The sequence below is a fragment of the Nannobrachium achirus genome, assembly GCF_963921795.1.
Source record: "Nannobrachium achirus genome assembly, chromosome: 7".
NCBI classification, from domain to species: Eukaryota; Metazoa; Chordata; class Actinopteri; order Myctophiformes; family Myctophidae; genus Nannobrachium; species Nannobrachium achirus.
The window spans coordinates 47473001-47487317 of record NC_137816.1 but is presented as its reverse complement, the minus strand read 5'-3'; the positions used below and the strand labels follow the sequence as shown (position 1 = coordinate 47487317).

General features: G+C 43.8%; 1 protein-coding gene across 1 annotated transcript in view; it reads left to right on the top strand.

The window, feature by feature from the left end:
- LOC308288369 (protein kinase C-binding protein NELL1-like) overlaps nt 1-14317 on the top strand; it is a gene marked incomplete at both ends in the record, with an annotated part of 330259 nt that overhangs the window by 260254 nt on the left and 55688 nt on the right. The window contains one exon of the mRNA XM_080729790.1: nt 8331-8426. Coding sequence (XP_080585916.1) covers nt 8331-8426 — 96 coding nt within the window. The remainder of the gene's footprint in view (nt 1-8330; nt 8427-14317) is intronic.

The following is a 14317-nucleotide window of genomic DNA, read 5'->3' as shown; positions in this document are numbered from 1 at the left end:
CTGTACCCCATTTTTAAGTAAGTACTTTTTCCACCACTGCAGATGAGGAATTGAATTGAGACATTTTCGAAAATTGCTTATTTATAACCTTATAATTCAGTGTTATTTTGTATTTTTTGTAGGCCTAGTGTTTAACCTGCATGTATTTGTGTTTGAGGCCTGGCCTTCATTTAATAGCATAGTGGTTTGAACAGGATCAACTGCTTAGAGAGAATGACAGCTGACACCGTCCTTCACCACACCTGTTTAGATTGTTGTCTGGCTTGTCTTTGCCTGTTGGATGTGCTGTCTAGACAGTTTGATGATTTTAAGCCCTTGTTTATTGGGTTTGGTGAGTTTGTGTCACTGTCAGAGCTTCGGCATGTTGTGTCTAAGAGAATGGTCCTCAATTGGCAATACTCTGAATATGAATAAATTGTATCTATTTAGTGAATATGGCCTATAAAGATGATCTTGACCACATGATAGGCAAATAAATTAAGCACTTGTTGTCTATTGCTGCTAAACACTGCTATTGCTGTTGTGGTCATGTTTATAACTGTTATCGTACGCAACCTAGGTTCAACAAAGTAATGCAATAGCACAGCTGTCCAGTGTCCACTGTGCAATGGCATTTTATTGTTTCTCGGTGGAGAGCAATTCTATTCTTCGTGCCCATCCTCTTATTTCTTCCCCCCTGTAGCTCTTGCAGATCCAGCCTCAGTGAGTAAGAGAAGCATTGGTCTTTTTTCTCTGTGTCTAGCTGTTAGCTGGCTCCCACACCTAATCTCTGCAGGCCAGATTGCTGGCTGCTGTTGCAGGTCACAGGTAATTCAACTAATATGGTATGCTGCTCAGCAGTGAACTTCATCTTATCGGACTGATGGCACCAGATAGGAGACAATAGCAAAGTCGTCTCCTTTACTGCTGTATCTTGTATGCACTTCGATTTGGAGAGAGCCACACTTAAACAAAACAATCACACCCAGTGTGAGTGAGCGGTGCCTACTCTGTTAGATGAGTGTGTGTGTGTGTGTGTTTGGTATTCAGGCGGTCTACTTTATTTGATGTGTGGGCACTGGTATTCAGACGGTACTACTTTATCTGATGCATGTGCTGACTGCGTTGGGCCTGTGTGTGTGTGTGTGTGTGTGTGTGTGTGTGTGTGTGTGTGTGTGTGTGTGTGTGTGTGTGTGTGTGTGTGTGCAAGCACGCACATCACGTGTACAGTGCCAGCCTGTGTGTGTGTGCATGTCTTTTAAGTGGTGCATGTGTTCCAATAGTTTGTGTTTAATTTGTGTAATTGGTCTTTGTGTTGCAATCAGCTGCAACATACGGACGGACAGACGGACACACTAACACACTCGGTCCCTTCTAGAAGTGGTTGGCACCGGCGTAGAGTATATACTGTGTATATATACGTATATACATGTGCACACGCATGCATGCACGCACGCGCACGCACGCACGCACGTGCACGCACGCACGCACGCACGCACGCACGCACGCACGCACACACACACACACACACACACACACACACACACACACACACACACACATACAGTATGCATTTAATTTGTGAAAATGTATTTCATTTTGCTGTGTGCGCAAGGAATCCGTTAAGAAAGCTCCTCACATCCTCCTGACAAGGGCATCTGGACCCCCCCATCCCCACCCCTCCCTCCCTCCCTCACTATTCTGATGAGCTCATTCCTTCATGACTCCTGGCAGATGAAAACAGATAAAAATCACTCAGACGTGGCATGAGCAACGAGCTAGAGTCTGCCGCGCCGCGACAGCAGCGTTGAATATATAAGTGCATAAAGTGTCTGGTCAAGCGGAAATATTGTGTCGCCCTCATGTGCTGACATTATAGAGGCGGCTTTAATCGCTGGCGACTGGTTGATCATGTCTCTATCGAGGGGGCGAGCGGGCAGAATTGTTCGCGAAATGGCTATGGCTAACGGAGAGTGTGCTTATTATGCCATGCATAATAGACTGGTGGATTTGTATGGCTAAATGGACTGACATTAACTCCCTCGCGGCCAAAGGCGTTTCCGCACAGCTTTGCTCTGTGGGCCTTGTTTCTCTGTACTTAAGACCCCCCCCCCCGCCCCCCCGCGGTGCTCTCGTACGCAGAGGAAAGACAACATCAAAGCGTATGGGAAACTGTGGGGAGATTCTCTATAGGCTATACAGTACCTTAGCGGTTACTGTTGAGAGAGAGAGAGAAATAAATAACTTTAAGAGAGATGGATGGAGGGAGATGTTGATAACACTGGCTCTGGGAGTAGAGATATATCGAGTTTTACGAGAAGGATGAGAGGACAGTTAGAAAGAAACCGAGAGCAGGAGAAAAACCGGGAAAGAGAAAGACTATGTCCATTATTAGCTTCTGTTGTCACCCAGTAAACTGTGTTCATTTAGCTCGAGTACAGGTCCATTTTTACCCTCTCCAAGTTAAATCAACGGATTACATTGAGTTCTACTCGAGATAATGGCCGTGTTCAGGAGCTGTACATTATCCCACTATCGCCATCTACCTTATTATCCACCCCTGTACTGTACAGTATGTCTGTGTGCCCTGCTGCCTTGCTAATAGAGTGTGCTCTGTATTTTTATGAGCACTCCTCCTTGGCACAGCTGTATGTTCAGCATTACCACCGCTGTTACCTAATATCCCATTTATCATGACTGTCTCTGGTACATTGGGTCCTGGCAGCTCGCGTTATCTGCTTCTCACCTACACGTTGTGAACATGGGTGTCACACCAAATTCTGGGCCCCGGGTACAAGGATTCAATCACATTTTGTGCTTTAACTATTGAAAAATAGCAGATATACAAGCTGCGAGCTTGTAGATCTGCAATTTTTGAAAAATCGCGAATATTTTCTTTTAATATTTCAAATCCTTCTAAGGTTTTTTGAAAAACCTATGTTTCTATGTGAGTGATGCTCAATCTTTTTCATGTGAAGGACCCCCAAAATGATATGTATTTGGCCACGGACCCCCATCTCAAAATATTTAGTTCCAGGGACCCCCCCCAGAAGCAAAATTTGAGTTACAAATGTTCGCTTGAAAAAGCAGATCTATAAGCTTGCAGCGCGTCACTCGGTGCCGCGCTGTGAGCTTGTATATCTGCTGTTTTTTCAATAGCTAAAATATGAAAATAATGAAGGCCCCTCCACCTTGGGCCCTAGTAACTCAGTACTACTCCCCCAAACCCCCCCCCCCCCCCTTGTGACGCCCCTGATTGTGAACATTCTATTAATGGCATGAGCAGCAAGTTTAGTCTAGTTTAGGATGTTCATTCTGCATGGTCCCATAGTGCTAATGAGAGTCCTGAATACTTTTCGACAGTCCTGTGCTATCTGGTCATTCACACACCAAAGGAAAGTCCTGGCAATAATGTGTGATTGGGTGGTATTTTATGAAGTGTGAAGGCATGTTGACATTTTTTTTAAAGATGTTGTGAGTCTGGCGTAGAGGACCTTGTCCTCCTGTGCCAGAAATCTTCTCAATAAATTTCAATACATTTCGATTGAAGTACGGTTTAATTCGGTTTTAATATTAAGTGGCTCCCCGTGGCTGAGAAAGAGTTAACAGCGTAACAATCTTTATATTTAGCACGCTGCAGCGATTCGCCACTCATCGCAATGCTCATTTCTAACGCCAGCCTAGGATCATTACACCATCAATCCCCTCCCACCCCCCTCGTTCAAATCCACTTTTAACGGCACGACCCCCATCCCCCATCTCTCTCTAAGGTTCTCGCTCACTTCTAATTCTGAGAGGATTCTTGAATACCCTAACAGCCATGAACCTGGCTGTTAACCATGGCCGGGAATAGAATGAGTCCATTCTCACCGTCCACTGGAAAAGCAATCTATGGGCCATAATGGAAAGTCAAATAGCAAAATGTGTGAGCATAAGCATGTCGCCGAAAGTCACGAGTCAGCAACAGGCTCGGTTAAGCACCGTGATCGTTTAACTGGAGGTCAGGAGGACTCTGGGGACTGTGTGTGTGTGTGTGTGTGTGTGTGCGTGCGTGCGTGTGTGCGTGCGTGCGTGCGTGCGTGCGTGCGTTTGGATGATGGTGGGTAATGTTACTCTCAGCCAGGAGCTGATTTAGCCTTGTTACTCAGAAAAATGTATATGTTTATGTTACTTGTGATAAACTCGGGATAACCGGGATACTGGCACATGATACAGCTTATCAGCCTAAACACTAGAAATCATTGGGGCCTCTGTCCTTCAGTATGCTGCTAGTCGTGTTTGGGTATTAGTTTTGCAATGGATAAGTGTAGATCATGGGTTTGGTGTGGTGTTGCAGTTTGTGTTTGTTACCATAACCACTACAGGTTGTTTAGCTATAATAACCATATTTCTGGTTAAAGTTGCTATAAGCAGTTTTCTGCTGACATAAGCAGTTATTTTTATTTTTATTTTTATTTTATTATATTCAGGCAGCTAACGATGCTCCCTAAAATAATCTAGTCTCTATGGCGCTTCTAGGTGCCGCAGTCTGCCTCCAAAACTATTCTTTTATCTGTAAGAAGCTCTGTCACTAGCAACTCATTGGTGCATGAACCAGCCGACCAGGGCTAAAAGGATTGACAGACAGGTCAACCAATCCGAACAAGAACAAGAGGCGGTCCTGATTGGTCTGCTTATTTGGCAGGCTGCCAAATAAGCAGACCAATGACAGAACTTCTCACAGATAAAAAATAATAGTTTTGGAGGCAGATTGTGGCCCTAGGAAGTGTCACAGACACAACATTTCTTTAGGAAGCACATTTAACCGTCTGACTATAATAAAAAATAATAATAATAATAAGCAATTGCATGTTTCCTGCTTAAGTCAGCAGAAAACTGCTTATAGCAACTTTAATCTGCAAAGTTATCTCTCCTCTACAATATAACGGATGACAAACATACACAAGCAAGAGTAGCCAATCATTTTTACCACCTTTATTCTTGCAATTTAGTCGTTATGCCAATATTAAGCCTCCCCACACATTTAAGTGTTGCCACTGTTATTATACAGGAGCCTACCCAGCGTGTAGCAGTAGCTAGTGCAGCATTAAAGACCACACTCTCCACCCAGCTTCCCTCCCCTGAAGAGTGTGTGTGTGTGTGTGTGTGTGTGTGTGTGTGTGTGTGTGTGTGTGTGTGTGTGTGTGTGTGTGTGTGTGTGTGTGTGTGTGTGTGTGAACAACACCCATTGTGTTCGCATTGACGCTTAGACAAGCCAGATACACTGCAGTGGATTGGAACCCCTAGATTCCCCTAGCCACCTACTGTAAGCGCCCGTCTCTGTTGGCAGCTACAGCTGCTTATATATATATATATATATATATATATATATATATATATATATATATATATATAGCTGGCTAGTCTACAAAACATTTCTCCGACATTGGAAATAAGTGTATTCCTCTCAGTGAATTCAAAAGTAATAATGATACTTTACTTGTTCTTTGTGAGCTTTAAGGGATTTCTTTAGTTTTTGTATATATTTTGTTTATCATGTCATATTCTTACTTTGTGCAAACTTTATTTCTGCGAAAGGTATGCCGCCTGCTTCACTCTCCCCCAGTAAGAAAAGAAAAATAGTCCAAGTTTAACATAAAAATGCAATACATTAACTCATTTCCCGCGATCCCCGTCGAAACCGGAGATTTCCCGCTGTACCTCTCTGCGATGCCCGAGGAGCCCGAAGATTTAATTAGCTTTAATCATTATGAAATGATTAAAAGTATGGTCGCTGTATATAGCCGCTTCGGAGACTTTAGGCCCGCCCCCTAACTGTATCCGGTCGTATTTCCTGTTTAGACCGGATCTAGTTTTCCATATCCGTTCTGAAAGCTAATCATAGCTCCCGGCCCATATGTTTTCCTTGTAAACAAAGGAAGGAGCTGCACGGCCATAGAATGTTTTTTTTTTCACGCGTTTTATTTTTATTTTGTAGCTGTTTGATTCCTCTACCCGCCTGGCATATGATCCGCGCACATATCGTCTGCTATGTGCGCGAACGTGTCCGCGTGTTACCATAGTGCACAGCTGGCCGTTTCCAATGTTTTCTTATGTAACACTGGCGTTTACAGCAGGGGTAACAGCCTGGCAACGGATTTGTCTATTCCAATGGATTTTCTTTTTATTCGAAAGCTGTCATCTTGTCTACCGGTCTACTACATGAGTCGCGCACAGATCATGCACTATGCGTGCACGTGCCCACGTTAAAAGGTAAGGACAATTTGGCAGCTGCTTAGTACAGCTATGTTTAAAATGGCAAAATTGTTCAATATCAATGTGAAGCTTTTGAAAAACTTTGTTTTTTTTAATGGTAGTGGGTGAGGGACTGATTCTTTTATGATTGTTGTCCAACCAAGCAATAGCAACCAATGGGCACGAAGAGGGGCGGGACTTGACAAAGGTTTAATTGAGAGTCTGGCAGCATAATTATGGAGTATGTCATTTTTATATTTTTTGGGGGGGCTTTGTGGAGTTTGAGAGGGACTGGGACTCGGGGAGTGACACACAGCAAATGTCGCATCGGTATCGGGATTCGAACCCACAACACGCTGTCAGGCTGCATTAGAACCTATATGTGATATACAGACTGTATGCGTCTGGACCGCTAGGCCAGCGGGCGCCCTGCAATTATGCAGTAATGATGTAATTTCCTGTCCTCAACAGTACAGCTGTGCTGACAGATCCGATCGACTCAATTAGCAGAGCTTTGTGCAATATAGTGCAAGACAGGAGTATAGATCAAAGCCAGAAGATAGAATAACATGCCTCAGCAGCAGAACAGTTCTATAATGCAAACGGTAGGCTATATTGCATCCACTGCATTATTATTACACACCTCTGTCCACAAACCCACCCCCACACAATACCTCTAACTAGCTTTTGTTGCACTCCACTCCTGTTCCACTTCACCTGTCAGTCTCGCCTCCCCATACACGCATATTCTGCACGCACGCACGCACGCACGCACGCACGCACGCACGCACACACACACACACACACACACACACACACACACAAACACACACAGCTGAGCCAAATCCCCTTAACGTCTCTTACCGCCCCCTGGCCCCCCACCTTCCAATCTGTGGAAGCCATTAGTTGGACTGCCAGGCGGCACAGGGAGCGTTATGCTGATGATGGTGAAATGATAATTAGTGCTGGAGATAGATTGAGTCAATACAAGTATAATTAATTTTTAAGCGTGGGCTTTATTGGTACAGAGGCAATCAAGCTCCTAATGAGGGGCCTGATAGAACTTCTTAAAGAGTGGAACCAGTGAAATTAATAGCTCTAATGGCTTTTGGCGTGGAGCTCGCCGCTGTTATTTATTATGCTCGTGACTTGACTGAGTTTGTATATTTGCCCTGCTTAAAAAGAAAAAAAAAATTCCAACACCCACTTGATCATTGTATGTACAAATGACATCGCTCTCCATTTGCAGTCGCACGCACGCATGCACGCACAAACGCACGCACGCACGCACGCACGCACGCACGCACGCACGCACGCACGCACGCACGCACGCACGCACGCACGCACGCACACACACACACACACACACACACACACACACACACACACAAATCATTGGTACATACAGTACTTGGTGCATACACATACGCCGACACACAGTGATATGTATAAGACTATAAATAGATTCCATAGGCCATTAAGACCCATCTTTCAAATTGTCATTAATTAAGCATAGAAATGCTCAAAGTAATTTCTCTCTCGCTCAATTAAGTCTGCCCTCTTTTGGGTTTAATCCTCTCTTCTTTAAGCACACTCGATTCTCTTTCTCTCTCTCTCTCTCTCTCTCTCTCCCTCTGTTTTGCTTCTCACGTCCTCTACCTCTTGTCTGCACTTGCACAAACTCTACCTTTTGTCTCGTCGCCAGAGTTAGTTAGCATTAATCTTTCTCATCCCTCCTCTATCCCCACTAGGACTCTTCCCCTGGAACCTTAGTCTTGCAATAATTGTACTTTGCCAGGGCGATACTTCCCACTCTGTTCATAGAATTCATAGTCATTTTCTCTGCTCGCCGAAAAGGTGAAGAACACGTGCCACATCTATGGGGGTCATCATGTTATGGAGAAGACACACACAAGGACAGTCACACTTTCAGAGCGATGCTAAATTTAGACTAGTCAGAATTCCCTTTGCCCTGTGCACAGTGTGACAGCTTTTGCAGAACCTGACTAGCCTTTGATTTGACACAGAACACACCCAGATACTGTACAATGCACAATGAATGACACTCATCACTCTCTCCTCTTCTCTTCTCTCTCTGTCTCTCTGTCTGTCTCTAGCGTTCTGTGAGGAGGGCTGCAGAAGCGGAGGGACATGTGTGTCACCCAACACATGTGTGTGCCCTTCAGGATTCACAGAGCGCCACTGTGAGACAGGTAATATGTGAGGCCCGCCGCATGACAACAACACGGCCAGCTATAGCTGTCTAGTTCTCTGTCACATATGCCAATTAAGTCTGGATGAAAATTTTTTAAGCGTCAAAATGACATTCCAGATAAGACTTGCTGCTCTCATCCTCTCCCTCTCACACTCACTCTCACTCTTGTCATTCTTTCGAGGTTCTCTCTGTATTCTTTACCCCGCTCTCTGCTACCATCTCCCACTTTCTCTCTCTCTGCCACAGTCCTGATACCTCTTTCTCCCTCGCTTGTCGTACTGTATCCAGCTCTCACTCACTGTCTTTCACCTTCCATAATTCTGTTATTCTTCTCTTCTCTTCTCTTCTCTTCTCTTCTCTTCTCTTCTCTTCTCTTCTCTTCTCTTCTCTTCTCTTCTCTTCTCCAGCCATGGAACACACAAACGGAGTCACAGACCATACAGTACAGCCACACACCATGTCTCTTTAACAGTATTATAGGAATAGGCAATTAGGAAGGAAGGCATGTTGCACACAGAGTATGAATGTACTGTACATGACTGGTTTCATTCAGGATGTCTGCAGTATTTATTTTATATGTTTGTGTATCGTATATACATGTACTGTATACGAGATTCTCTTTTTGCATAATACACGACACATTACTTTTGCTGAAATTAGAGAACTAAACTGACTAAATAACTAAGGTGCGTTTTTGTTCTGAAGAACAATTGGAAGAGTGTCCTCAGGGCTAAAAGAGTATCCAATAAAATATATGATATAATTACGCCACATGTAACCATAGCCAGTACCAGGCTACTTTAGCACAATAAGTCCCAGGAGGGTGTTAATAGTTGGTGATAACCTGCTGTAATGTGTGTTCTCCCAGCGGACGCCCTGTGAGGCTCCATATTCCCACGGGCCGTCTTCATTACCAGTGCCTCCCAACACAGTTCCTAGTGTTAGTCGCCGGGGTCCAGCTGTAATAAGAGGACTATAGATAGGGAATGATCATTGGCTAAATGCAGAGCATGGCTCTGTAGGTGGCTAGTCGTCTACAAGAGGGTCTGTCAGTGTGTTTATGCAGAGCTAATCCTGCAAACTGCTGGACCGACCCACACTAAATCATATAATGCTGTCAGTACAGTATAGGCCAGTGGTTCTCAAACCTTTGTGTCTGCAGTACCCCCTTTACCTTATTTCTTATTACCTTCCCCTGACTACAGCATTTATAAAAACTGAGTTCCCATGCATGCCAATATGTTCAAGAACAGCATAATGGCAAATAAACATTGCTTTCTATTCAATAACAGTTGTACTAAGGTATTGATTTGTTTTAACAATTTTACAAATGAGCTGGTTCACACAAAGTCTGTCAATGTTTTATCATTGACCACAACACTAAAATACATATTCCCAATTTCTAGTTTTACTCACGTACCCCCTGCACTACCCCTACAAACCCCTAGGGGTACACGTACCCCCATTTGAGAAACACTGGTATAGGCTATCATAGTGCTTTCTGCCACCCCACTTTTTTATTTTATAATGGGTTTCCAAATCAGAGTCATTGCGACCGTCAGGTTGCAGTTAGTATGAAAACCTCCAGCTAATGTCCGTGAGTCACGCTCATGTCTGAGACGCGTCGCTGATTGCCTGTGCCTTTCGCAGCTGTATTCTGTGTCTGTGCCGCGTTGCTGATTGGCTCACCCACTCACATGGTTCTGTGCCGTGTCACTGATTGCCTGTGGCTTTCACAGACTGTTCACATACTGTGTGTGTGTGTGTGTGTGTGTGTGTGTGTGTGTGTGTGTGTGTGTGTGTGTGTGTGTGTGTGTGTGTGTGTGTGTGTGTGTGTGTGTGTGTGTAAATTGCTTCTCGCCCTTACGGCGTGTTACTTGTACTCTATATCATATTCAAATACACCAGAGATTAGTGATGTCACAAGCTGGCCACAGGTCAGAGCCCATGTGGACCCCAAGATCCACATTATTATTATCTTGCAACATTGTTCATACAATTTCCAATGCATCGGCTCTACTTTGAGTCCTGCTTTATACCCACAGTTTTCACTTTTACCATTATGTAACATGCAGTCTGTGAGTGCTGGGGAACTGTTGTTTAATAAAACATAATTAGTGCACATGTTTTCTATCTCATCCTAGCAAACTAACTAGACACCATGCTTGATGTATTTACTATTTAGTACAGTACTTGAGACGTAAATATTCATGTAACATTCTGGTTACATATTCATATTACATTATTTGTGTAAAACATGACTGATTTAGTATAGGCCTACAGTTACAAGACAACGTTGTGTATTTATGTGTACTGAGGAAGAACACGGCAACAAACGAATTATTATAACATCTGACAAAGTCACCATTTTATGGTATTATGATATTATTTTGCTTCACTGCTGCAACGGAAAGAGACAGGACAAAGGAGAATCTGTGACAATGTCACAAATCATGAGCTGGATTTCAACCAAATGATGATGCTACCAGTTGAATTTGTAATGAAGCGTTTATGTTTTTTTATTTTTTATTTGAAGTGTCTGGTCTACATTTGATGCAAACCTGGTCCACAATGCATCTGTGTATGTGCTACACCCACACATAACGCCTATTCCTGACACCAGTGGAGTTTGATAACTTCTGAGAGAAAGAGGGAAGTAGAGAAAGCAGGCCCGCAGGATTTATTGTCATTGCTAGTCTTATTAAAAAGCCAATGCCTGGGGCACCTCGAGGCTCACCAAGTAGGAGTGCAAACAACATAAATAAGGATATATTCTTTCTTGCAGTTATCCCTGGTTCAAATCGGACCTGAGGCACTTTACTGCATGTCTCTCCTGCCCTGTCTCTCTTCTCTTCATTTGTGTGTCTCTGTTCACTGTCCTGTCAAAATAAAACAGAAACGCCAAAATATTATCTTAAAAAAATCCTCTGAATAGTAGTCTTGGATGGTTTGAAAGAGTGCCTTAACCCTTTTTGTGCCTATCCCGGACAAGTTCGGCTTTATTTCAATCCAATACAATGTTTTTTTTTGCTATTTTACTTACCCTGAGCTGCTTGTAGAGATGTGGGTGGTCCTGACTCGTCCTACGCTTTCCAACGAGTGATTCTAGATGGTCCGACGATTTATTCCATTGAAAATGGTTTAAAATAAAGTTTAGAGCCCCCCAAAAAAAACGCGACGTATTCCGGGGTGCCTATCCCGTACTAGTCCGGGATATTTAATAAAATGTATTAATTAATCGGAGGCCTCAACGAAGCCCCGGTCTAATTTTCCATCCATGGCCGGGGCCGCGATTCTGTTTACATCGGCCCGTAATCAGGCAACGCCGCCGCACCGCGCCGCCGACTCCAATACAAACTCACATCTTTAGAGACCTTTTTCTCTGAACTGTGTTCCCAGTGCAGCGACAAAGTTTTTTTGCAACTAAAATAGCTTCAGATCGGGCTTCTAAAAAATAAAGAAGCTAATAGCTAACTCTTAACTTCCTCCTCTCGTCATCCATAACAGTAGTTGCAGTGAAATCACAAGCCACTACTGCCTGTGTCGACGGAAGCTAGAGCGAAGGCCTATACAGAAATGTCTGGCACTCTGGCGCCCTCTTGTGGCCCCCGGCACAAGTTGAAAGTTGAGTTAAAAGGATCCCTGGCTATACGACAAATATGCCTTAATATACATTATAATTGTCCTCTATAACTACAATGTAAAATTAAAAACACCTTAAATATCTTATTTCTTCTAGAAATAGCTAATCTTTCACTCAATAGGGGAAATGCCTGTCGCAAGTTGATGATGTCATAAATGTTTAACTATCTCGGGTCCATTGTCACTAACAACGGCAACATAGCAACCGAGATAAACCGGAGACGTGCCCTGGCAGCCAGTGCCATGAAAACTCTTTGGAAGCCGCTGTGGAGACACCATTCCATAACAAGAGAGACCAAAATACGCATCTACAACAGCTCAATTCTCTCCATCCTCCTCTATGGAGCTGAAACCTGGCCTCTCAACAAGACCCTGGCAGACAGAATCGACGGCTTCGACACCAGAGCACTGCGCACAATAGAGGGGATAACATGGCAGGATCGAGTCTCAAACATCACACTGCGGGAGCGCACCAAACAGCCCCCCGCATCCCTTATGGCAGCTCAGCGGCGGTTGCGATGGTATGGTCACATGAAAAGACTCCCCCCTGATCACCCTACATACGCTATCCTCCACTTCGATCCAAAAGCCGCTGGTTGGAAACGCCCCTGTGGTGCACCACGCACTCGCTGGATTGATGCCATCACCAGGGACCTACACCAGGTGGGCCTGTCACTGGATGATGCTGAGCCCCTAGCCCTGGATCGACCCAAATGGAGAAGATTGGTGAAACTGATTGGCTCTACGCATGGCGACGTCCCCGCCGAGCATGAGTCCTGATGATGATGATGATGATCTATCCCTATGGAATCTATGGTATGCATGTGCAAAAAACACATTTGAAATATTGATTTGATGCTCATATTAACCATAGGAAGTATTATGTTTGTTTTTATTTGCACATGCATGCCATAAATTCCGTAGGGATAGATCACACATGACATTTATGACATCATCAACTTGCGACGGGCATTTCCCCTGTTGAGTGAAAGATTAGCTATTTCTAGAAGAAATAAAATAATTAAGGTGTTTCTAATTTTACATTGTAGTTATAGAGGACAATTATAATGTATTAAGGCATATTTGTCGTATTAGCCAGGGATCCCTTTAAGCTCCAATTGGTTTCTGAAACAGACTTCCAAATAGCAAAGGCCGCCACTACTTGTTTAATTATGCTAAAATGTTAAATGTTAAAACAGCCTCTTGAGCATGGAGTGGGATTCTCTTCCACTTAATAAGCGACAGGACAAAGAATAGTTCATGCTGCACCCTAGAACACAAACCAGACAAAAGCAGTTTGAACCATTTCCATCCTTAGAACCCTATACTCTCACTAGTGGGGCTAAGTTCATTTGAGGACAGCACTAGACGAAAGATGTTAAAAAAATTTAGTATCTGCTCTTTACATATTTTTTTTTAACTCCTCTAAATTTCAAAGGCAGATATTTTGATTCCACCACGTTTCTAGAAAGATTGTCAGCTGTTGCTTGTTTTTCTTTCCCAAAATGCAATTGCCCAACACGCTGTTCCTCACAGAAGAAAATCAATCACTAGTAGCTGATCTCAGCTGTGTTTGATGTAAAAGCAGAAATACGTCATCCAGGCACAGACTATAAGCACAAGCAAGATATTGGAGTCCTGCACTGGACTGTCTTCTCAATTCCACTCCTGCTGGAGTTCTGACTGACTGATTCTGATTCATTACTGCCTGCTCCCGCATTGGTTTCAACCCGCTGTCGATGTTTGGCCACCCGCTCCTAACCATAGCAAAGATTAAGTAACACCTGCTGCCACTGTATTTTTGTTTTGACCCAAATACAAACACAAAGAAAGACAGCGTGAGAGAGAGGGGCAAGATTTTACCATTTCAGGACCATGGAGAGAGACACAGTGGGCTGTGCTAACTGCTGATCCGTATGAATGAATAGGGCCTATGGGGTTTCATGCCAATCCGCCTATTCAATTTGTATATTTTTGGGATATCTTGAATGCAAATTAAAGTTTAGTCCTAAAGGTGCCACTAGAAGAACGGTCAGCAAATTCCATGCCAATCCAGCAGTAAACCTTTTATTTTCCTTTTTTAGAGCGGTGAAGCAGCTCCCTACAAACTAGTTTGTGTGTCTCCCTGTCTCCGTGTCCTTAATCTGAGTTCCCAGAAGTTCTTTTTTTTCGCCACTAGGGGGTCGAGAAGAACTTCTGGGAAGAAACCATTATATCTCTGGGCCGGAAGTCAGCCCAGCACAGAAT